Source organism: Macadamia integrifolia, chromosome 12 (assembly GCF_013358625.1).
Source record: "Macadamia integrifolia cultivar HAES 741 chromosome 12, SCU_Mint_v3, whole genome shotgun sequence".
NCBI lineage: Eukaryota > Viridiplantae > Streptophyta > Magnoliopsida > Proteales > Proteaceae > Macadamia > Macadamia integrifolia.
The window spans coordinates 1159005-1185093 of NC_056568.1; the positions used below are offsets into that span (position 1 = coordinate 1159005).

General features: G+C 37.4%; 3 protein-coding genes across 5 annotated transcripts; 1 reads left to right on the forward strand and 2 right to left on the reverse strand.

Annotated features, from left to right (window-relative positions):
- Nucleotides 1-3962: 3962 nt before the first annotated feature.
- On the forward strand, nucleotides 3963-9003 carry LOC122058131. The gene is made up of 3 exons (XM_042620636.1): nucleotides 3963-4173; nucleotides 4267-4309; nucleotides 8605-9003. The coding sequence occupies exons 1-3, from the start codon at nucleotides 4053-4055 to the stop codon at nucleotides 8606-8608; spliced, it is 168 nt and encodes a 55-aa protein (XP_042476570.1). The 5' UTR covers nucleotides 3963-4052; the 3' UTR covers nucleotides 8609-9003.
- A 2250-nt stretch (nucleotides 9004-11253) lies between these two features.
- On the reverse strand, nucleotides 11254-16108 carry LOC122094720 (UDP-glucuronic acid decarboxylase 6-like). 3 transcript variants are annotated; one of them, XM_042665326.1, is made up of 13 exons: nucleotides 15989-16108; nucleotides 15215-15304; nucleotides 14736-14822; nucleotides 14511-14598; nucleotides 13961-14052; nucleotides 13331-13395; nucleotides 13158-13246; nucleotides 12677-12754; nucleotides 12452-12545; nucleotides 12167-12233; nucleotides 11992-12055; nucleotides 11853-11893; nucleotides 11254-11744 (listed from the first exon to the last, which is right to left on the reverse strand). In XM_042665326.1, exons 2-13 carry the CDS (start codon nucleotides 15290-15292, stop codon nucleotides 11562-11564), a joined length of 1026 nt encoding a protein of 341 aa, XP_042521260.1. In that variant the 5' UTR covers nucleotides 15293-15304; nucleotides 15989-16108; the 3' UTR covers nucleotides 11254-11561. The 3 variants fall into 3 exon arrangements, with proteins under 3 accessions (XP_042521260.1, XP_042521259.1, XP_042521261.1); XM_042665325.1 differs by lacking the exon at nucleotides 15989-16108 and adding an exon at nucleotides 15574-15720; XM_042665327.1 differs by lacking the exon at nucleotides 15989-16108 and adding an exon at nucleotides 15574-15612 and having other exon boundaries at nucleotides 15215-15301.
- Nucleotides 16109-19352: 3244 nt separating this feature from the next.
- On the reverse strand, nucleotides 19353-24593 carry LOC122057193. Its single transcript, XM_042619216.1, has 5 exons — nucleotides 24031-24593; nucleotides 22072-22219; nucleotides 21715-21935; nucleotides 21420-21596; nucleotides 19353-19906 (listed from the first exon to the last, which is right to left on the reverse strand). The coding sequence occupies exons 1-5, from the start codon at nucleotides 24217-24219 to the stop codon at nucleotides 19817-19819; spliced, it is 825 nt and encodes a 274-aa protein (XP_042475150.1). The 5' UTR covers nucleotides 24220-24593; the 3' UTR covers nucleotides 19353-19816.
- Between the last annotated feature and the right edge of the window lie 1496 nt (nucleotides 24594-26089).

Genomic DNA, 26089 nt, shown 5'->3' on the forward strand with positions numbered 1-26089 from the left:
TGATTTATAGATGATGTTTTCGAAATCTGTTCTTGGCGGGGGTTAATGGCGCCATCGGTCAATTTCGGTGTTTAATCTACGGCGGAAAATGTCGATCCGCGTGTTACGATTTGGATGATTATGAGTCGTCGATCAAATGTCAATCGACGGTAGAGGTGAGGAAGGGATGTCGCCACGGATTGTCAATTCCAAAACTGGGAAGTGCGGGTTCTACTTCTGAGGTACACGCTATGTCGAACTCTCCAAGTCCGACCACGAGGGGAATATATCATTATTATCGTAAATGTTGGCTCATCTTTGGAGAGAGAGAGAGAATATTCCTTTTCATATTGCCATAATGCCATGTTAGGGATATGATTCCTCTCCATAGAGCCCATAGATCATAGAGTGATCTCTAGATGTGTGCCCGGATCCTCCCAGCCATGAGATTACTATCTGATCCCTGGGCTCTATGGAGAGGATATGGATCTAGATCCCAAGGACTAGAGAATGATCTCACGGATCTTCCTAGATGTGAAATCATTCTCTGGTCCTTGGGCTCTACAAAAAGGAGCCGGATGAGGGATGTGATTCCATGGCCAAGTAATATCATCAGTCCTTCGTAGCGACATCTTCGAATCAGTCTAAGATTCTAGGGAATTACTACTAACAACAATGCTATGTGAATCTCTTGGACAAGTCTCATTGCATTTGCTTCAAGCGCACTTCTAGTAGTATCTCGCTTCATACCATCAGACATAAAACTTATTTTGATAAAGAGGAATATATGTCCAATTTTCTCTTTGGTGACTTAATCAAAACTTCCATTTGAGATGATGATCAAGTGATTTTTCGCTAAATGAATCAAAGGCCAAAAAAGAGAGATGGGATGAGGGGGACTGTAAATAGTACAGGTTTCTCAGTTTATTTTGAAAATTATGTAAAATGGCAATTGAGGAAGACACCTTGTTGTTAAATGTATGGTAAAGGGTTTCCCACAATGCCAATATAGGGGGAATTTATCCACCACACTAGTGATAGTGTAGAAAATGTATTATCCACATGGCACCCACAAGGGCTAGAACACAAGAGATAGTGTCAATGTAGGTCTCACAACTCATTATATGATTAAGGGTATGATGGAATTTTCATTTCGACATTTGTAAAACAAGATGATTGGGCTAGACTAAGCCTGGCAGAAATTGTGCCTTCATTGATCGTGCTTTAGGCAAAGCTAAAGGGATTCAGGATTGGGATGCGGTTTTAAAAAACTAAGCCACTGGAAACCCCAGGGCAATCCGCCCCTATTTCACCCCTAGTTCAATGTACGTAATATTAGTTGTCAAAATTTATGTTATAATTTAGTAGTGTGACCCACCTTACATCGCATTTTTGGCTCAAATGATCCATTTGGGAATGACTTCCCACGTAACCCTAATATTTGTCACATGACAAATCAAGTGGAAACCATATGTTTTTTTCAACAAAGTGGAAATATAAGGCTTTGAATCTTTATAAACATGAATGGCTGAAAAATAGAAGGGGAAAATGTCAATACATTAGGGGTATATGGTTAAGGGATTGAGTTTCTTTCAACATATTCATTGGCCAATGAGTGTTAGCGCCTTGGGATGTGCATCGAGAACAATGGGAAAGATACTTTCAACCTGAACTATAAGGAGTGGGGAGTGGGGAGTGGGGAGTGGGGAGTGGGGGGAGTAATTATGCCCTAGGATAGTAGGTGAACCCTCCTCCATGGGTGGTTGAAAACTTTTGCCATGGATTATGACTTTAACATTTGACAAGGTGGCTCAAACCACACCCTATCTATTCGCATTAGAATTGCATTATCACATCACTACATGGAAAAAAGTAGATGGGGTTGCAAGACTGTTCCTCTCTTCAAAACCTTTCTTACTCTAATCATCCCATCTTACACTACTAAACAAATCAGTAAAAAGAAAAAAAGGAAATTTTATATAAGCCTAAGGCGTACAATGCACCTCCCACACGTGTATTATTTGATTGATTTTTTAAAAGATTGAGAAATGGTGATTTAAAAAAACAACGTGAGAGGGTGTAGAGTACCTGCTTGCTCAAAGAACTCTCTACCCTCACCCCCTTTCCCCTTCTTCCCACCCCACCCCACAAACCCCCCCACAAAAAAAAAGGTGTCATGGAAAGAGGTTTTATTAGGTACTCTTGATGAATAACATTTTTACTTATTTCATATGCGAAAGAATCAATTTGAGTTCAAACTCGGCATATAAATAGGAATTGATGAAGCCTACCTATCACTGAAACTTTTGACACCTATGACTTTAGTGCAATGGTAGGATGTATTTTCAATAGCTGTGTTTGTTCACACTAAAATTAAAACAACTAGGGGTGTCAAACGACTACTTCAGTTCAGCTTCAATCAGTTTGAATTGATTTGTGCATGTGTCGGTTGTAAGGTGAGATTTGGTTTCGATCCATTCAGTTTTGGGCTTTCTTTTTCGTGTAGACTTAACGGACTATTATTAAATTGTTATTGGTTCACTTTCAATTTACTATATACATATATCGGCAAGAGATCGCTACTTAATTGTGTGACCCCTAGATTGATGAGTGCATGCTAAAGTATTAGATGAGATTTTTTATTTCACTAAATGTGTGACAGTAATTTCATAGGCCCATGTGTCTTGTGTCTCTTGACATGGAAGCCATGCCATGAGGTATCATTTTTTTTTTCCATAAAAATATCTTAAAAAATAAAGAAAATTTTCATTGATTTTCTGCATATGTTCGGATTCTTATTGGGTTCGATTGGTTTTGATTGTAAAGGTTTCTTAAAAAACCAATCAAAACATTGGGATCGAACTCCTCTGCGGAGAAGAATCTGGCAGAGAACTGGCGGAGGCTATTTCAGATCGTGACAGTGGATCCGGACACATGTCATGATCAGATGGGAGATGGAGCACGAAACAGAGTTTTGACGGGTTTAAAACTTCTTTTTCCCTCTCTAATTCTTCTCCCTCCCTCCTCTGGTCCAGTCTCCAAATCATGAGGATAGAACTGCAGTCCGAACACCACATGCTTCCCATCAATCCAATCAGCCTTAGCAAAACAAATGAAGAACTGAGACTCATTCAGGTTCGGTTCTAAGTTAGCCATAGACAGTATACCAGGTTCGGTTCTCAATTCAAATTGTTTCAATGTCTGCAACACACAGAGAACGAGAGAGGGAGATTGGGATGACTTGGCCAAAAAAGATCCCCGAATTTTTTTTAGATTTTAACTGTTCCAATTTTTGGCAGGAGTTGGACGTCTTTTTGGAGTTCAGACTGAGAGATATTTTGAAATGCAAGATTTTCAGGCGATGGGGAGTCGAGGAGGAGGAGATAGAGTGTTCGGAGTAGACCGAAGAGCACGTCCGTTGCTAAATCAAACCTTGAAATGCCCAAGCTGCGACTCGCTTAACACCAAGTTCTACTACTACAACAACTATAATCTCTCTCAACTTCGCCATTTCTATAAGAACTGTTGGAGGTATTGGACCAAAGAAAGGAAGGAGAGAGGGAGAGAGGGAGAGAGGGAGAGGGAGAGGTAGGGGGAAGAAGAGGGGAAAAAGAAGTTTAAATCCGTGCTCCATCTCCCATCTGATCGTGACACATGTTTTGATCCACGTGTCACGATCCAAAATCGTCTCCCCTAGTTCTCCGCCAGATTCCCAAACATCGAACCCATACAGCTAACCAAGAATTTATGAATAAACCCTATTGGTTTTATGCCGAATCCGGCCTAACTAAATCGCACGAGCCACGAAGCTTTTAACATGATCAGGTTGCCACATCAGCGGCACATCTGAATTTGTACAAGGACAACTTCTAATCACCGTTGATTCGTAATCTCTTACTGAAAACTCGTAGAACAGTGAAGAATCGAATAATAACCACACAAGTCGTCCGTAGTGCTAACGTTGGCTCACGCTGCTTATATACCCTTGTTACCATTGGTGAAGAGAGAGAGAGAGAGAGAGCGCAACAGAGGAGGAGAAAGCTAGGGCGAGTGGGAAGAAGACAATAACAGAGATGCCAAAATTTGATCCATGGCCGGTGTTCTTCAAGCGAGAGTGGAACCGGAACTGGCCTTTCTTGGTCGGTTTCGCCATCACCGGCACCATCATCACCAAGCTTTCTCTTGGGCTCACTGGTACTTCTTTATCCATTATCGATCACTTATTAATCCGTTTGTTTAAAATTTATGATATCTATCTTGATCGTCTACATATAAATCTTTTCGCAGAGGAGGATGCTAAGAATTCCCCTTTCGTTCAGAGGCACAAGAGGTACGTCTTCGGATTGGTCTAATTCCATTTTAATTGTCGAACCCTAGAATGTTTTTCGCAAATTGAGTACACTTACCGTGTTCCAGATCTCCTGTTGTTTATTTACGATCTTGATGATTATTCGTAGTCTAGCTTGTTGTTCGCGAGCCCAGATCCATATTTTTGTAGATTTTAGGGTTTCGAGTAATGTCAAATTAGTTACGATCATTAATTGGCTGCGGTGATTAGATTTGATAAAGTATATTTTGATTAGCGTGTCTCTATGATATATGTTGTTTCATTCAAGTCGAGCATCTTTTTATCCCCAGGATGGGGTTTTTAGAGTTAGAATCTGCTGAGGCTGATTTGTTATACGTGATTATGGCGACAGAGCTGTTTTAGGAATTATCCATGATGTGAAAGTTGGAGTCAATGGGTTACAGATTTGAAATGTTGTTCATTGCTGTTTGATCATTGTTTGTTTTTTGTTTGTTTATTAATTCTCAAGATTTTTCAACCTTCAAAGTTGTCATTGATGAATGCATGGAACAGATAAATTAAGAAATTTGACATTTAATTAACACATCTGTATGGTATAATGCCCATGCATTCTGCTAAACAATTGTTAGTACATTCCTCTTACAATGCTCAATGGCTTCTTGATGGTTTTCCATATCATGCTTTGATGTTTCTCTTTGTCGAAAATGTACTGTAGATGTTTTCTTTATCTTGATTTATTCGGACTTCAGTTTGATATTCTTTTTGACTTGGTTTCAGTACATGTAATTTTATTCTGGAAGAGCCACAAAAATTACTGTTTTGTAATCTAACAATGCATTGGTCCCAACAGAATGGTTTCTTTTATTTTTGAGAAGGAAATATCTATTTAGGAAATTTAACTATACGTAAAAGATAAAGTTATCCAAAAGAAAAAAAGAAAAAAAGAGATATATTATGAATTAAGCATTATTACTTGCATCGCATTTTCAGGACTCCAAGTGTTTTTCATCTGGGACACTTCTTATCCATGTCTACACGTTCTCACCTTAAAACTGTTTGCAGGTCCATAAAATGATGTGGTGTTATAATAACAGTATCAACATATTGACCTATCATGTCTGGGAACAGCACAATTGATACCGATATCTCAGAGAATCCAAACTCTTGCCTACAATGAGAAAATTGTCAAGTTTCTGGTTGCTTAGATTTTTCCATATATATATATATATTTATAAATAAACTGAGCAAAGCCTATTTTCTCCAAACATCATGATTCCTAAACTGTGTTAGGTCTTGGCTTGGGTCATAACATAGAGTTCTGGGGCTCTTGTCACCCTCAAGATGTTCAAGGCAATGGTTAGATAGTCATTATGGGACAAAGGGGAGGATCCACCTTTTGGCCATGTGGTTCCCACAGGTGAAAGAAAATTTGGACCGATTTTTAGCTAAATGAGTGCCAAACTCCATCCCATTGGATGGTACTCGGAACAAGCTTTGTAATTACATTTGTAACCAGACTTATGGATTGAAGGGACCATGCCTAGAAAGTAGAGGTCCGGAGTTCAATTCCTCTATAACCCTTGCGGGCCATCTTTACTTCGGAAATGAGAAACAACTCTTTGTTTGCCGGACAAGAAATAATGTGGGAAAGTTAAAGTTGTGGGCCCCACGTTTAGTGGAGCTAAACAATAGAAAAGGACAGTAAAAAAGGGTAACCACAGTACTTGGTTATTGAAATATAATTTTTATTCCAATGTGTAATAAAATAATCAACTTCTTCTACTTCACCAAAGGCAACGTGACGAGGAACAACATCGCTGTTCATCAGTTGGTGAGCAATGAGAATGGCTCTCATCACCTTTCCTGAGCCTTCCGCACCTGCCATAGTTCCTCTCTGTCACCTGTATCTCCAGCCCCTTTGCGAACCATCTCCGCTGTTGCAACTAACCTCCGTCCCACCTCGGTCGCCAAACTCATTTTGCGAACCCACCCACCCCACACCTGCCATTTCGATATCCAACCCGTCCTTCCCTGTGATCTCAACGCATTTTGCGGAGAAGTAAGATCAATAAGCAATCCTTAGAAAACTGTTATAACTGTACTTCATTTCACCTCAGATTCCCACCAAAATAGGTGGGACTTTGTGAAACAGCCACATAGGCCTACAGGAAACCTTGAATCCTGTTTGTTTGTCTATTCAATTTCCCACCCAAGGCAGCCAAAGACATGAATTTTTGGTATTCTATGGAAAATCGTACAATTTTGCCGCCCCTTTATTCCCACATTACTAAACCCCAACAATTTAACGAGGCCTAATGGCTTCAGAAGTTTTTCCTAAGCTAAGCATCAGACATTTATTAAGTTAGAGCTTATTTCAGTTTTCCTCATGAACTTGGGTTGATGTATTTTGGAAATGTTCCATTAGAAGGCGGGTCAGAATGGTCCATTAAATATATGTATTTAAGTTTTATTTAAGACATTAAGGAAATGTCCCACAAGTATCTAGCTCAAATCCTAGAGTGAAAAAAAATAAATGAAAAGGAGATAAAGGAGAGAGAATTAGGTAACCTACAACTAGCACTAGAGCTTAGGCCTCAGGGGTATCAACGACAACAGCAGCAAAGAACAATCCAACTACGTAGTTCAGCTAGCTTCCTTATATTTGCATAGGCTACAATTTTGAAAAGCTACGACAAACAACAAACTCAGCCTTATCCCAACTAAATGGGTTCCACTACATGGATCTGAGCCAAAAAAAAAAAAAACAGAAGAAGAAAGAAAGAACATCACTATAACAATATCCCACCTAAATGAGGTTGGCTCCATGGATCCTTGCAAGGCCTAAACTACGCATGTCTTTCTTCACTTGCTTCTCCTAGGGTCATTTTAGTCTTGCCCCTAGCTGTTTTAGTCTCTTCAATCTGAATCAGATCACTTCTCTATAATGGTGCATCCCAAGGCCTATGTTGAACATGGCCATGCCACCTCAAACAACTTTCGTGTACTTGACTTTATAATTTTTTAAACCTTGTTGAAATATGAAATTCCATAATTTGGTAATTTCTCAAACGCAAGTTGGTCTCTGCTTGAACAAATGAAAGTATTCTACAGTGTAAAAACAGAGTACTTATAGTACTATCTAATTCTTTAAACTGTTTTCTGATTTTGTTACCCATGATATTTCTATTTTGGACTCCAGTTACAAATATGGAAACTTTTATGAGTGCTTTCCAAACAAAGAAAATAGAAACTGAAAACTAGAACTCCCTTTTGACTTGACTTAAACATCAAAGACAGAACTCCTGTTGTAGTCTGATGTCCTAGTAGATTGGTCATATTGTCTCCAAAACAGTTGTAGTTTATGAGTTCTGGGTTTGGTAATCGGATCTTTCTCCTCCCCTTTTCCAATTTGAGTATGCCACTTTGTTTGAGAGTGACATGTTGTTGAGTCTGATCCTGTTGTAGTCTGATGCCCTCCTAGAAGATTGGTCATACATATCTTCTCCAAAACAGTTTTAGTTTATGAGTTCTTGGTCATGTTGGAAAGTTGAAGGGATTAAGGTTTCAAAATGCCAATCAAATCATCCTAGGCATGCGTATCTAAAGTAGTCCAAGAAAAGGTTAATAATCCATATAACAACTCAAAATGCTTTGAAACATTGGATGCTCCTGCATAACATAGCCATGCACCATTTTTGGATCGTGGGGGCTGTATTACATTCATTGCTGCGTCTGCAAATTAAAGTTTTGCGTGATGGGATCGGTTGGGAGTGAGATGAGAAATAGATGGAATTCGTTCGTTTAGCAGACTAGTGGGGAACATATGTCATGGGATGGCCAAGAAGCCTGAAGAGAAACTCAAAGTTTCATTCATTGTCTGCTACTCTGCTACCCCAAAGTCCCTTAGGAAGCATAATGGCAACATTCCCATCTTGGTAGAAACTTGTAACTGTGCATGATCAGTATCTCAGGTCGCATTCAAGTGTATCAATATGGTTCCTTGATCAAGGGGAAATCACATTCCCACCACAACCACCAAACTTGCCTTTGTGAATATTCTGGAATTTTTTCCTGGGGTGGAGGTTCATGCATTTGGTGTATGCCACTGGTGTTGCTGTTCTTATTGTTCCTATTATTTTCCATAGTCATTGTTTTAGATGCGCTTACAAAAAGATAGTAGTAATGCCAATATTTTTTTTACTGTTTTGGCACAAAAGTAACAAATTTAGCTTGAGATTTATCTGATGATGTGGTACAATAGATGAGTACTGTCTTTTGGATTTAACTTGTAGTTTGATGGATCTTGCCTTCTGTAGGTGAATATTGGGACTCCTGATGTAGTTCCAGGTAGTAATTTTGCGTGGATGGGAGGCTTGGCTGTTTGTGTCTGATTTGTGATCAAATAACAAATTGTTACAATGATCAAGATCTTTTTTTTTTTTGGATTTAATTTTTTAGGCTGTCCTTTTGATTTGAATAAGGTTGAACTTCGTTGATTCTAGAAACATTCAAGGCTGGGCTTGTCGCTTGATTGAATATTAACATGGAGACCTAGAAAGTGCTGAGTAGACAGAGTAGTATCTTTGTTCTCATCATTCAGCCAGTGGTTCTTGTATGTTTCCAACTTTAAACGAACCCTGTTGGCTACTATCTCATATGCAAACTTTTTGTTTTATGGGATTTAGTGAAAAGTTTAGAATTGCAATTTCATTGAATTATCGGCTAAAATGTTGAACTATTTTTTCAATTCTAATTTCCTGCTAGAGACGACTAAACAGAGTTCCTCTGCATCCTCTCCAGCGGTTGGGCTGCACAGAGAGGCATCCGGTGGTTGGGAGGACCTGGTCATGTGTTGCAGTGTGTGCCCAGCCGCCTGATGTATCTTGGTAGCCCAACTGCTGGAGATGATCTGGATCCATTCTACAAAAGGTGAAGAGATTATCTGTCTTTAGTCTTTACTATGGCTGGATAGAATTCTACTGGCTGTGGCAGATTCTATACAACCTGAGGGAGATTTATGACCCTTATTAGATTTTACTTCCATTTCTTTCCCTTGCAACTAAGTGAAGCCTTGGCATAAAACTCTACTCTTTTGTAAGGCAGCAAAAATGAAGTATATAACAATGGTTCTAATAATTGTTGTTCATTGCATGTCCAAAGATTTATGAACTGAAAGGTGAAGTTTCTAAAATTAAGAGGAGATAATTGTGACCTAATGAATTAATTCATTCCATGAAAAAAATCAACTAAATATCTTTAAAGAATAAATAATGTCAACTTGTTTCATTGGGGGGGGGGGGTTGTGACATGCCGCTTAGGTTTGTACCAAAAGGAAAAAAGAAAAGGTGATCGCTTGGGTCTTGTCTATAGTTACTTTGGGGGAGTGTCATATGTTTAGGTGATGATCTAATGATTCTTGATGTCTCTTTCTCTACGCCTCTCTTTGTACATTGGATTATTATCTGGACACGTAATATTTGCCCAGATAATTATGGGCTGACATGGGCGATCATGGTCAAGGAGACTGAGCTGGATCCTCTTGGAATAGAGTTGAGAATAGAACTTAAAAGTCTCGGCCCCCATGCTTAATTGTACGAAAGCAAACAGTCCATGATATTTGTTGCATTACTTTCTAGGTTCACTTAGTGTCATTGGGTCAGGTAGAGTTGCGATCCTATTGCAAGGGCTCTAATTTGTTTGCTTCTGCAGTTCTGCACACTTGACATGGCTGTCCTGTGGTTGCAAGTCGGAGATCACCAGTAGAGAAGGAATTCTTCTTTACAGGTGAAGCAACACTAAGGCCTTTTACCTTTCCAACCAAACATTCCTTTATCCATTTTTTAATTCATCAAAGTTGCATAATATTGGATAAAATTTGCAACGTAAACACAAAATTTGCAACCCATGGATAGACTTAAATGTAATTTTCATACAAAAAGAGGGCTTCGATGGTTAACTCCTTGGATTGGAGTCCCCTATGATACCAATCGCATTGTTTCTTCAAGTCATGTGGCTGATCAGATGAGGTCCAAATTCCTTGGATAAAGTTGACCTTAAGGATCCTTAGTCTCTGTGTCAAGTTATAACTCAAATAGAGCTTGCACAGAAAATAAAGCTATGAAAATTTAGGGACTATAAGAGAGTGTTTCTTCAAATATTGATGGCTGAAAACTAAGAGAATGTATATCAACATATCGGAGGGTTTTTGATTGACTTTAGTCCTAACAAATTTTCAATAAAAAAAAATCTTGAAATTTAACATGTGACTAATCCAATGGTCAAAATTGCATATCATTCCATAATGTGGCTAAAATTGCCATACCACCCTAATAAGCTTATCAAATTGAGACCCGTCCAAAGCACCTTCTACCTTTATTTTTTTCTTTAGTTGTTGTGGGGGGGTGGGGGCTGGTTGAGTCATTGAGCAAGGGGTGCGGGGTATTTGGTGAATTAAAAGATGGTTTAAAGTACCCTCCCCAGTCCAATCCAAAGTTCAGATGTCGTGGCTTAAGAGGTTCCATCTTCACCCTGAGTGAAAGAAAACTTGATCCCATGTTTTCTTTTGGAACAGGGGTTTAGGTATTAGATCCATTTGAGTTCATTACTTTGCTTTTTAACTTGATTGGAGGTTTGAGTGTGAATCACTCACACCTTTGGGCCAAGAATTTTGCTAGCGTAGTAATTCAGAGGGTACCATCCACTTATTCTATCATCATTACCAGGTCCCTGAATCGCGCAACTTTTTAATGTGATCATCTCATAATGATAACTGATGGAAGCTTTGATCCTATATCCAGAGAGCCCTGTTAAGCCTCGGCCTGAATTTTACAAGGAAAACTGTTATCATGGAATGTAATCAGTTTCCGCCCAAGAGCAGAGGTAAGTGCTACTCAGTCAAGCACTGCCATTGGGATTTGGGAGAGAAGAATGTAGAAGTCTGGATAGATATTAGTTTTTCAGATTGCTTTGGGAACCCAGTCAAGCAACTCTTTCTCCAAAGAGGCCAAACTTATCAGATATATACTGAATCAATGAAATGTTCTCTACATCCATAATAACTAGATCACATTACTTATTTCTATGCCAATATAATAAAATAAGAAAAGGGGGGGGGGGGGGGGGGGGGGTTGCAGAGAAAATAAACAGAAACAAATTGAGGGCACTAAAATTGGTAACCCATGAATCTCAGACAAAATAAGATATCAAGTCAACTCTGTTTGACTTCAATGGAAAGTTTCCCCAAGCCACGCCACACCACTCCACTGTGGTTGCTCTAGTTTTTGGGAACTCCAAGCCTCCTCCGGACATCCTCCTCCATGAGAGGCAGGCCCTCGCGCAAGGAAATCTTGGGTTCCCAGCCAAGCACCTCTTTTGCCTTTGTGATGTCTGGCTTCCGCTGGCGTGGATCATCCGGAGTGTTCTCCACAACATTTATCTTAACATTAGGATCAATTAGCTGCAGACCACATTGGAGGAGTGATTAGGACTAAAAAAGGCATCAGGTAAGAAAGTGGAGTAATGGTCAGTAAACAATATTTCAAACAAGAGCAAACACAAAACTGACCTCCTTCACTGTCTCTGCAAGTTCCATCATTGTAAATTCACCTATGATTACAAACAAGTACCAGAGTTGGTTAAGACTACCAAAATAGCTAATGCACAACAAGAATTCACTTGTGACCACAACAGTCCTATTAAAGCACCTGGGTTTCCTAAGTTGATCGGCCCAGTGTCATCTCCTCCCATGAGTCGGATTAGACCATCGACCTTCAACATCCAAAAAGAGTAGATTAAATTTAAGTGAAATTTATCAAAACAATCGAATAACTAATGCCCTAGTCCTGCAGTTTTGGATGTCATATAAGTCCTGTCACCAACCAAGTCAGTTACGAAGCAGAAACTCCGTGTTTGTGTTCCTGGTGCTTGAACTGTCAACGGTTCACCTCTGCATATGATTGCCAAATCACTGTTAGACAAGCAAACTAATCCAAAACCCTATAACGATATCATGGACAGGATACTATCTCCCCCCTTCCCCACCTGTTGAGTTAAAATAGCGGTATCATCTACTTGGACATTATTGCAATCCTAACAGGCCCTTGATTTTCTCACAAATCATGCACAATAACATACAGGAAGCCCATAAAGCAAATTAAGGATTACCGAATTGCTTGAGCTAAGAAGTTGCTGACAACACGACCATCATCAATATTCATGCGGGGACCATATGTATTAAAGATCCTAGCAATGCGAATTTCTGTCACAGGGCACACACACAGTAAGATTGAAAAAAAAAAAAAACCTAAAAATTTTGTTTATATTTTTAACCAAAGTACCCTTTATTCAATTTGAAAACCCATCCAAGTTATAAATGCAATCCCATCTTACCAATCCCATGTTGCCGATGATATCCAAACATCAAAGTTTCCGCTACACGCTTCCCCTCATCGTAGCAACTCCTGACTCCTGCAGTACATATAATAATTAATCTATCTATGTATATGCCATTTTGTACAGCTATGTCAAGTGTTGGGGTACTACCTACATTAGATTATCAAATATAAAACCTTGCATGGATTCAATGATAAAAAAATTGTCACTAACAATTTTGTATTTGATATTTTTTGGTAAGAAAATATGAAGATGGGAATAATATTGCAATAGGATAAAATTTTTCTTCCAGTTTGTGCAAAATATGAAAAAGAAAGAGGGAGCAATTTTTGCTTTCCTCTGTGAACAGAGCCAAGATAATCTTTTCTTAGAGATCAGCGGAGAAATCATCCTATACAAAACTTGGAGGACTCAAAAGCAGTCGTAAATAATCATTAAAGTTGAAACATTAATTACTAGAAACAAGAGGTGAACATACCAATTGGATTAACATTGCCCCAGTATGACTCTGTCTGTGGGTGTTCCAGAGGATCTCCATATACCTCAGATGTTGATGTAAGCAAAATTCTGCAGGATGATTCTCCACTCATGAATGGAGAACAACAGAACTATTCTGATACTAGTAATGAATAAGTGAACAAAGTATCCAACCTTGCTCCAACACGTTTGGCAAGTCCCAGCATGTTCAACGTGCCAATCACATTTGTTTTTATTGTCTGTGAAAGTATCCCATAATTCCCAATCAAAATAGTACTATATAGTTCAATGAACGTTTTCAAGTAGAAGCAAACAATTACTAAGAACTAGCTATATGGGAAATAGTTTTAGGAGTGGTAAGCAAATGTAAAGGCTGCGTAACTAGCCAAATGGAAAATAATTTTAGAAGTGGTAAGCAAATGGAAAGGCATTGAGAAAAGGAAGACTGAGGTGCACTTATAGAACAGGCTCGAAACAATTTTGCAGAACAGACAAGGGTGATCTATACTAGTGTGATTTGGACCACTCTCTCTATTAATGTTACTCCTAGTTAGCTAATTCTTGTTAAAGCCGTCAAAAAGGCATATTCAGACAGCTAGTGGTCAAATATTATTCAAAACTCAAGCCTTTGGAGTTTGGATGCTTCTTCACACCCTTCAAAGGCATCAGCAAGTCCTGAATTAGTTTTGAATCATGTCACTGAGCCAGAGATGAAAAGAATAGGATGTTAAAAGATAGTTGATGACAGATAAGGAGCCAAACTAAAGAAACTATTATGCTGGTGAGAAAAAACGAAAATACTACCTTTACAGGATTGTACTTGTAAAAAATTGGGGAAGCAGGGCAAGCAAGATGGTAGATCTGATCAACTTCGACCAATAATGTTTCCGTGACATCTGTACAAAGACCAAACACATTTGAAAATGCAATCACACATGAAAATAGTCCCTGAAAAATTCCCTCAAGTTCAATTAATAAAAAATTGTTGACAGAAGTAAGCCGGTAGAATTTAGAAGCAATACTAAGTATACAGAACGAGGCAGAAGATCAATTAAAAGGAAACACAATGACGATAATATAAGCAATACTCCTAGGATCATTACCCTAAGACACAATGTGCATTCAAGGATTGGCAGGAGATAGAATCTTTTGCTGTGAATGGAGACTCATGAATAAACATATTCATCAGACAAGACAAATTTGTCCCAATTTAGTAAGGCTCTTTTCAAGCCCAAGACCAGTCTTGTACTTTTTCTTTTCACAAATTAAAAACAAATTGCAATACAAGTCTGGAAGCAATGCTTGTGCAGAATCTGTACTTGTAACAATGAGAGTATGAGGGATAATGAAATACCATGGCGAATAAGCTCAAATCTAGGATGACCAATCCATTTCTTGAGGTTATCCTTTGAACCAGTGAAGCAGTTATCAGCGACAATTACCTGAGTGACAAAAACAAAGAAGACAAATTAACCATGCTAATTTATCCATATGTCCTTATGGATCACAAACACATTGTAAGACGGGTGTTGGCTGAACAACAAGGACATGATTGTAGGCAAGAAAGGAGTTTGCATACCTCATTTTTCTCATTTTCCATCAATCTATCCACAAGGTGAGAGCCAATGAATCCAGCTCCTCCAGTTACCAAAATTCTCATATTAGACTGTCATTAACAGTGAAAACACCATTTAAGATAATATAAATGATTAGGCAAAGAGCAAAGAGCAAAGAGCAAATTGTAATCTGTCTAAACCCAAAGGGCTGTAGGGGGCTGAGCCCTGAGGTAAAATAAGAAACAGCAGAAGCTTCCATTTTTGGAAGCTTTACCCCGTCCTACCAATTTGATTTTCCCAGTCTCGAAGATCTCAGGATCCACTAATGTCAACTATTTCAAACCAGATTCCCCAAGTTTAATTAAATGAGAATGAGAGAACAAGAAAAAAGTAAATTTTATTTTATTTTTTTATTTTTTACTTCTCTGGATCTTAAATGGTATAGTCAGATCACAAGGTGGGCAGGGACAGAACTAATTAAAAAAAAAAATGCAACTTTTACCTGAAAAAATTTGGAGTTCCGCAATGGAGATGGAGAAGGCGGAAGCTTACGAATTCCATTTGAAGCTTCCTTTGCCATTGCGCAGATCTTCTGTTACCACCAGCAACAATTTTCAAATTTTATGAAAATTCAAGAGAAAAAAAAACACTTCAATGAAGTTCTCAAACTCCCAATTCCAACAATCAACTTCATCCCCTACGACTCCAGAAATCAACCACAAACAGAAAAACACCCAAAAAAGTATACTGATAATAGATTCAAAACCGATGTACAAACATACAGTAGGAGAACGACTGGAAAAAAAAATCAAAATCAAAATTTCCCACAAAATGTACTCAACGACGAATCAAGATAAATACCTAATCTTGACTAGTTCTTCTTTCCTCTAATCAATGAAACTCTGAGAAATATAGCTCGGGATCAGAGACTTATATATAGTAGTAGTAGTGAAGAGAAGAAGATTGTAAAACCAAAACTCATACCTAACGGCTGGTGCCAACTGGCTAAAAATAAAAATAAAAACAAAAACAGTGAAGAACCAATAAGGAACAAAATCAATTATAATAACAGAAGCTTCAAATTGAAGTAAAGGAGGTCATGAAAAAAACTCCACCAGAAGAACCAGTACACATTCCCCCATTTCGCCATCAATCAGTTATTCAGATCTGAATCTAAACGATTGACCCAATCCAAAAAAAAAAATAAATAAATAAAATCTACAGTTCTTCACGATTGATTAAACAAAATGATCATTAAAAATTGAATTCTATTTACCTTGGAATCAATTCTAAGTAACAAATCGGATTTTGAAATTTCAATCCCAACGATCTCTCTCTCAAATCTAGACAAGCTTATATATATTTACGGTTGCGAGGATCTCGTTAAGAGTTCTTCTTTGTTTGGTAGTAAATATATATTACTCATGCGGTCTTATATATCTATCGTTGGATTGGCATTAGGATTGTTGTCAGATTTAATACGTTTTAATCAGACACACACAATTAATGGTTCTTTTATTTTGGGTTGGTTCTTGAATGGAGGGCCACGAGGGATTTACGTGGAGATAGAATTCTGGTGGGAGTGATAAGGGATTAAGGGTCACATCCACGTTGTCCGAAACTATCCTGTTTTGGTCACCACATTTAATTAGTGAATGTAGACGACAAGTGGAAATGGGGGGCATGGCCTTTTTTGACGGAATCTTGTAAGGTTCAATCTATTTATGTCATTTGAAAAAGATGACGTGGTAAATTTTTATTATCAAATATCTAGGAAATAATGATGATGTGGCAATTTTTACTACTGGATACCTAAGAGACCGTATCAACAATGAATATACGGTCTCATCCATAATGTATTGGTCATGGTTTGGGGTATCGGGTGGATTGATATCGGATCTTATCCGATTAAGATTGGTGTTAAATTAATCATATAAAGCAGTTTTGTCTCATAAGACATAGACTTTGTATCGTGAGAAAAAGCATGCAGAGACTAGGTCTTGACTCTAGTATGACATTAGACAAAACTATTTGAAGGGCAAAGATCATGTGGCTGATTGATTATAAGTGGTAATGGATGCCAGAACATATCCATCATCACATCCCACCCCCATACAAAATGGTTTTGCAATAAATATGTTATTATTTCATGGATTGAGTTTTCTTAATCCATAAGTTCTATTGGTTGAATGAGATTCGCTAATGGTGTTCATTCATGAAAACAAAACATTGATCCACTTGTATAACAAATTATTATTACTATTATTATTTGGTGAAGAGTCTGACACATTATTTTAACTCAACTAAAACACTGCATAGACAAGAATATTTTAGTATAAATCAAATAATTATACATGATAAATAATAACTTTAGGTAGGAAGAACCTGTCTGGTATAAGTAACAATAATGTTTGGACCAATGAAAAGGCATGCAGGGTCATTTTCAACACACTAAATGAGGAGCAATGTAGTACTTTCATGTCTGCATGTGCTTGAGCGTAGCAACACCATATTGGCAAAGTTTTATATGGACATAGTTACTACTTGCCCTTTGTCAAACCCTTTCCACAAGCCTATTAGAACTGCCATGTGGTAGCTAAGATAAGCATCCCAATTTGGTAGATATGTCCATACTATATTACATAATCATGTGTTAAACTTCGGATCAGTCCAAATCTCCACATGATGTGACAATGCTGTAAAAGCTATCTGAAAATGTAGGACTGTGAATTGCAAGAGCCAATGAATAAGGTGAAAAGCTTCTAGCTCAATGGTTGGTAACTAGACGGGTGGGTCTAAGGTAAGTCTAGGGATAGCATTGCTCTTACCCCCACCTTTCTTGATATAATAGACGGAGGTTAGTAGTCCGTCACCCTTGTTGGCCTCTTGTGGATCTGGTTTTAGCCTTTCATGGGTCCCTTGTATGGCCCCTTGTGGGTCCTTATCTTGCCTTAATATGGGTTTTGAACAAAAAAAGAAAAAAAAAAGGGGAGGAAAAGGAAGAAAAGGACAAATGGTTTTAGGAACTTTTTTTTTTTTTTTTGAATTATTAAAGATAAATTCAGGTAAAAATTGACATTATGTCTCAAGCAAGGTTTTAGTTCATAGAATCAGCATCGGTTGTGATCTCCACCAATACTAATGTCGATGCCAATAAGGATTAGCAATATCTGAAGACACAAAATCCCTTATTTATTTATTTTTTTTAAACAAAAGAAATCCTATCTTTTTAATCGTTTCGACCAATATGGCCGATGTGCTATCAATACCTAAATCCATGGACTTTAGTCTTCTAAGCAACATAACAAAAGCGACAATGTTTTTCAGGACGTCGCCAGCATATTTCGTAATTGATTGCATCTTATTGTAACCAAAATTGTGAATTAAGAAATTGTGAACGATTTCTTATTTGTTCTTTGTCTTATTTATACAAGTTCTTTAAGTTGAGTAAAGAATGATTTTTAAAATAATTCAAAACTGACTTATATTTGTCATTTTTAAAACCTATCATTGTCTTACACATTATTCAAATACACATTCAAAATGAGAAATTTCACCATCATACAATAAACAAATGCGTTATATAAAAATAATAAAAAAACGTTTAAAGGTGCAACATTTTTTCCACCAACTTCGGTTACGACAAGATTTTTCTTGTAATTGATGAACCTCAAATGGCAAAGGAGGCTGGCATCTCTTGACCGTTAATGCCTCTTGCAGTTCATATAAACACTTTAGGGGTTAAGACCTATTTCAGTTGAAATTAGAAGGCAAAGTTCATGCAATTAAGCTTGTTAAAACTTTGATAATAGTTGAACCTGTTGACTGACTCATCAAACTTATGAATTAGCATTTTTTTTTTTTTTTCACCCATCCTGATTCTCAATGAGGATAATATTAGGCATCAGGAATTTAGGGTACCTTGAGATATTTTACTTTGTTTTGAGTAAATAGTTTATTGAATAGAAAGAAGTAATTTCCTTGCACATGAAATACAGTATACAATATAGGGGTATTATCCAACCAAGAAGAGGAGCAATGCAAAGCCTACTTCAAATTTATATAAATTCTAAACTCCTTCACACTAGAGGATATCCTCTTCACACTGCATTTCACCATGTTTGGAGTGTAATAATGGATTAATGTTTCCCTTCACACAAGCATCAATGGTGATATGATACTATGACTGGATTTTGTGTGAATGGTTTTAAGTATCCGTAAGTATCATATCATATCGATTGTCAGTATTGATATCAGTGGGTATCGATATTATGCTAAAAATTCTTATTGAGTAATACGATCGAATATAGTCTGATATGGTATGTTACAAGTAAGATACATTTGATACCCCTCCTTTAAACCTGCAGAACAAAAACCATGAGTGAGATATGAAACTCGAAACAATCAAAGACCTTGGAAATTATTATTTTTCTAATATGTGTTGAAGGAAATCATCTAACATTAATGATTTTCACAATTTCAACAAGTTTTTGGGGATCTACAATGCTCAAATCATGGATCAAAACAAATATGGCAAAGAAGTGGTAAACTTGACTTCACATTTTGTTCTAATCAATAGCGTGGACCTTAATTCCAGATAAAAGAATAAGAATTAAACAGCATTAAAGGAAATCAACCTATGACAGCAAAGGACCCATACATAAATAGAGGCAAGTAATACATTCATTTTCAAAACCAATTTCCTTCAATCAAATAAGCAAATACAACGTAAAAAACTATAACTGGTCAACTTGACCCCTCCTTCTCGACCAAATTTACATCATAAACTATGACAACAAGCTGAACTTCTAGGTCACTGCAAATCCAACCAAGTAATCTTTTTCTGCAAGTTAAGCAACATCACAGAAAATAAGCTGAATCTTATACGACGAAGAACGCCAGTTGAGTAACTAGAACCTGAAAAAGCTACACCAGCTGCATATGGCATTAAGGCTTGATATTTTTGCTGCTTCACAGAATCGACTACAGTTCATGAACCATGACTCTCATGCTGGTTCATACCTATCGGGAGTACCAAGAGGCAAACAGAAAACTACAAACTACAAACTGAGCAACAAGTTGTGGGAAAGGAAGCATATTTCGCCTAAAATACATCTGGGTGAAAATGCCCTGGAATAGAGCTACTACTCTCCTGCGCCCTCTGAAGATGAAGCCTCAAAGTGTAATTATTCAGCTGCAAGAAAAAAATAAATTTTCTAATCAATTTCTCAAATCAAATTCTGTTTAAAGCTCATTTTTATGTTAAAGGCAACTTCGCCAAGGATCCTCAGATCAATATCTTTTTCAAACTCTTTTTTTTTAACGTTGAAGGGGAACTTTGCAAAGGATCCAAGTTAACAGCGATGGAAGGGAAGGGGAAGGGGAAGGGGAAGGGGAAGGGGACTACATGTGAAGGAACCAAAATTGGTATGGGTAGGATCAGCCCAATTACAATATAAATGCAAGTTAAGACACATGTACACCAGATACTTCCATTACACATACAATATAACTTAAGTAGATGCATAAAATTTAATACATAATATTAAAATATCTATTTATAACTACACATAGAACACCAATATTTATACCTACACATGTAGTCCAGGATCAGAACTGGCAATAGACCCCCCCACCCCCCAAAAAAAAAAAAAGGATCAGAACTGGCTGTGCTGAAATCACAGGCTTGTATTTCATAAACCTAAACCTAGGGCAGGAAAAGTTGGATTGGGCCTGATCAGGTCTGGGAGCCCAGCCAAAATTGCACCCTCTACTCCTACCAGCTTTGCACTTTTGTATTATGTCACTCCCGTACCACCACTTTATTCACTCCTTGTCCCATTATTTTCCACATGGTGAATGGAGTTCTGAAAGGCCAGCTACTGTGTAAACATTGGGAGCTTAATTGACAGACCAAAGACTGGTGCCATGTCACCACACCCCCACCTACTGGGCCGAAATCTGACAGCATAAAGGGGGTGGAAAAAAAGAGCGAGGGAAGAAGAGGTGAAAACATGGGATATTATCGTAAGGGATAGCCGGTATTTCTGAGAGAAACAAAAACAGCTTTGTACAGTGCAGGGTTGAATGGAAAAAGACAGAAGACATTAGGCCAACCCACAATTACCCCTTTTGGCCTATGATGCAATAGTCAGCCTCACTTCAATTCAGAATAAGTAAGGGAAAAAACAGTCCACAGAAATGAAATTAGTCCAGTGGATCTTGGCTTCTCATTACATTCATATTATTTTTCCCCAAAACAATTGAACCTGTTTAAAGGTCATCATTTCTTGTGGACGAAATGTAGACTCGTGGAAAAACAGATCACAGATTTTTCCAAATTCACATGTTCTGCAGCAACATAACTAATGATGAGGGTAAATCTATGATATAAGGCTAGTAAAAGTTACTCAATTATATAAAGCACCAGTATCTATGTTCATATGCATATATGATATATCAGAACAAGTAAATTTAATCACATAAGAAGATAAGGTTAATCAGGTGTTCTCCAGTTGAGGTTGGACACAAATAGTTAGCAAGATAAATAATTGATAAGAACACTAAACAAAGATACTGTAGCATGTCATAAGAGAAGACAAAGAACTATCCTTGTAGCAGTTTTAGCAATACGTATGCCATAAAAGAAGAAAAAGATTTTAAGAAGCAACCAATTATACAAATTTAGCAAAGTTTAGATCAACTACCTCCAAAGTCTGTAACTGTTCTTGATACTGGCTTATAACATGCTTCAACTGCTGCACTTCCTTCGCCTTCTCCTCCTGCTCTAAATTGCGTTCATGCTGGATTGCAACTGCTCTCTTTAATATTTGGTTGTCTCTTAACAAGCTCTGTAGATGCTCTCTAAGAGAAGTGAGCTCTTGCTGTTCCATTAATAGGGCAACAACAAAGGAAAATGAACCATTCGTGAGAGCGGAAGCAAGATGCATCCTACAATTGCAATATGGAAATCACGTAGAATCAATTTGAAAAGTTTTGTACCTCCTCTGATGCCCTTGCATGAGCAACTATATTCCTTTCAAAAGCCTCTAATATTCTAGTGGCACGACTCCTTGCATCATCAAGATCTGCTGCATTCATCATTTCTTGGACAAAAATATCTACCCAGGCAGATCCCTCAGTGGGGTTTATAGATTCAAAGGTTGATGAGTTGTTATGTGATTCTTCAACATTCTGCTCAGATGTTTGACAACTTTCACCACCTGGCACATCAATACCCAAAAGATCAGCAAGTAAAGAGGTTTAAAATAAAATACCAGCTTTACCACCACTAACAAATCTATGAAGTAATGCACTGAAAATTAAAAAATAAATAAAGACAAGGAACTATTCTCAGACCTGGAACATCGGGTCCATTAGCAGTAGCCATAGAATCAACGCTCTGAGGTCCATTTTCCCCAGAAACTTTGCCAAGACAAAGCGCATTCAGGCTCTCAATTGCATCTTCAATCTTATGATTATTTGAATTAAGAACAGACTCCACCAACTAGAAAGTAAAAAAACAGAAGAAGAAGAAGAAAGAAAGTTAGAAGCTTGATGAAAATTTCAAAATATACACTCCTCAATACTTATGGTCATAACTTAACAACCGGAAAATGAATCTTTTCTTGATTTGGGCTGGCTCTAGATAATGCCGTGTCACTCGATACCATGTCCAGAATATCTTGATGGCAATCATAAATGGGGGCAATGCTAACAGATTAGCAAAGAATCAAGAGTTGTTTAATTTTTAATAATTTTCCTACCTATGTTGGTGCGAATGCATATTGCATAGTCTGCCTCATTATTTTAACTACCAAATAAGCCAATTATCATAAACAATAGACATTCTTACGGGATGGTACCTAACTATGAAATATTGAATTTCTATAACAGGCACTTTTTTGTTACGAGTTCTTCGTGTAAGGAACCTAAGGTGCCCCTCCAGGGAGACGGCATAGACTATTTTCTCCCATCTCTGATTGGGAGCAAACTTGGAAAAGTCAAAAACCCTGATGGCATATCCTTTCTTAACTCTCAAAATTCATGACCAGTCCCCAAAAGCCTATTAATACGCATATGACCACTCAACCTTGATTCCTTGTGTGGAATGGTCGATATCATTCCTTTAAATTCCTTTTCTTTTCTTTTATTCATATAAATCTTTCTCTTTGTGGGGAGGGGGGGGGGTTCCTTCATCTCATCAGATATTAAATCTATTTTCTTCCCATTACTTCATGGAGGGCTGAGTGAAAAGATAAGGCTACAATAAATAGTTTTTACATGAGCATGATTATTAAATTCCAAATGTAAGAAGTCCTTTACCGACATTGATTAAGGTTCTACATCCCAAAATTAGAGGAAGAAGCATCAACAAAGGGATTGGAATTTATACGCTCTCTTCAAACCACTCCTCGCTTAAACCGTAAGCATGGACATGCAATGACGTACTTCCCTCTACTAAAGTAATAATGATACAAAACATCATGACTCATGTCAATGGCATAAATGCAAAACCATTCATTCCCTCTTCAAACAAAATTTCAGAATTATCCTCCAATAACCCTACCAGGAAATCTCAGAACCATGAGGAAGATACAACATTGACAGAAACTCAATTTAATCACTCGTGTACCATGTGACTTCCATAATTTTCCAAATATGTTGCTGCCGTCAAATTGATACATCTTAAAAAGTTGTAAGAGCATTCATGGATCGTGAATCCAAGAGCAGAGTCATAACTTCAACACAAGGATCATTCACTATTCAAAGATAAGCGGTCACAAATATAGATATGAATTAAGACGCCTTCCGCGTTATAATGGATTGATTCAACATTATATACTTCCATATAGAAATTATTTGTTTTGGTTTATTGAGGAAGATAAATGAAAGAAGTAGAACTTTTGCAGCAGAAAACAAAAGAACATTAAGATTCTTCCACGAAGAATAGATTGTCCAAAACCAAGAAAAAACTGCTATCTATAACATAAACATCTTTGCAATTATATGATTTTACATCGATAAAAAATCACACCAACAGAACAATAATGCAAATTATCTATACTAATTCAATGGCAATAAAACCAAACGTATTAGAGCCGCCCAATGCATTAAAAGAAACGAAGATGAGAAATGTTTGGTAAAGAGAAACATTGTGACGTGATCTTGTTTTAATAAATATTTGGGTTCCCACGGGAAAAACGTAACATGAAAACACGAACTGGAATTTCATCTAATCGAATCGAATTTCTTCAAAGTTAGAAGAATTCAGAAAATTTGGGATAAAAATAAGACCAGATTCATCAAAGAACGTACCTCTCGATCCATATCAGGGAACATTCGGAGTAAGATGGAGACCTTGTCCTCAGATCCAAAACCGAAATCGGAAGAACGGATCGGAGAACCAAATATCGAACACCTCGCTCTCTTAGCCGAGGAGGACGGCGAAGAAGATCCGAAGTTTTCTTCGTACCACAACCGCTTACCGCAAACTCCAGCAGACATCGCCACAAAACCCTAGGGTTTGATCGGAAACGTAAACTATAACGATTATTAAGAAAAACTTTCTGATGCCTTCAGATGGATTGTAGGGTTTCTGAACCTCTCTATTTTCTGGAATTCCCAAAACCCTGAGGCAGTAACCCTCAAAAGAAATGCAGAAACCGATTTATCGGTCACCGATTTCACCACTTTCTACAATCTCTCTCCTCATAATTTCTTGGTTCTATTGGTTTTAATTTTCTCTTTCTGAAAAATATAATTTAAGAATTACCAAAAACCATGATCTTCTTTTCTGTTGCCCCAAGCTTCGCATCTGTAGGGGAAGAAGGAAAATTTTGCAGTCACGATAGGATAAAGAAGAGATTCTTTCTTTCTCTTCTTTTAAACGTAATCTGGTATATCGCGAGCTACGTAAACTAAAGTGGTCACTGGTTACACGATTTAGATAAGGAAGATATAGAGATATTGTGGAGTGACGTGGACGTAATATTTTTTTTCATCAAAAAAACGTGGACGTTATATTCCCCGTTTCCTGGAAATGTCAACGACGTTTCATTTTAATACGTGGGGTCATAGATGCAAGGTATCGGGCCTTGGATCCGGCTCTTCCCGGACCAGATAGTAATCCTATGGTTGGAAAGATTTAGGCACACGTTTAACGTTTCGAGTCGTCTCGTTTGTGAAATCACTTTATGATCTATATGAAAAGAAATCCTATTTTTAAGCATTTTTCCCTTTATATTGGTAAATGAGAATTTTCTTCCTTGGCATGTTCAAAAAAAAAAAGGAAAGGTAAATTATATTGTTGGCATCTCCTACAGTTATGTTGTCCTCAATCTACGCCTCAGGTGCTAACATGTAGGGGTGTCAATCGATTGGGCTAGATTGGTCTCGGTCGGACCTAGACATGCTTGGCAGGCCTATGTTCTTAGACCACGACTTACCTATTTAAGAAATGAGTCGGTCTCGATCAGTGTCATGTCTGGCTTGATTGGGTTCCATACTTTAATCGAACTTCTCCTTATAGGGCTATAATCGGGCCTCAAACGGGATAATGTACCAATTAAACTTTAAACAGGCCTTGAATGGTCTTTACTTTTCTTAGATTTAAGATACTTTAATTTTGTTGTTTAAATTATCAACAATTTTGAAAATATATTACACCTAATTCAGTCAATAATTGATAAAAATATCAATATATACCCTATTTTATAAAAAAAAATCAAAATAACTATATAAATGGTCGAACTAAATGTGTCAATCTGAGTCGGGCTTGTAAATGGATCGAGTCTGTCGGGAGGCACATCGGGCTTACCCCTTGCACTGTATACTACCTATTTATAAATAGGTCAGGCTTAGGCCTGACACATTTATTAAATCAAGCCGGTTCAAATTGGACCTACCAATGTGGGCTTGGAATTTACACATGTTTCATTAACTACCATTTAAAGGGTGGAAGAGAGTATTTATATAAACATGAGAGACACTTGTTGGCACTTGGCACATGAAGTGTTGGGAGTATCGAAACCTAATCCAAATTGATGAAATCAAGTTGAATCAACTGAAATTGGGCATAATGAATGAAAACCAAATCAAATCAAATCTGATATGACCTCATTGGATCATGTTTCAAGTTGGGATTTTGTGAGACCCAAACCAACGAAAGGTTTATATTTTAAGCTTGAAATTTTTTACCTCCTTTCTTTTGTTTTTGGAACCCATGACATTGAGATTTTAGGTTATTATCCCAAAAAAAAAAAAAAAAAAAAAAGGTAGTGTTTTATTATAATAGACTTTAAATCTCACGTTCTAAATTGATAAAATAAAAAATAATCAGGCTTCAAAATGTGTTCTAAGCCCAAAATATTTACCA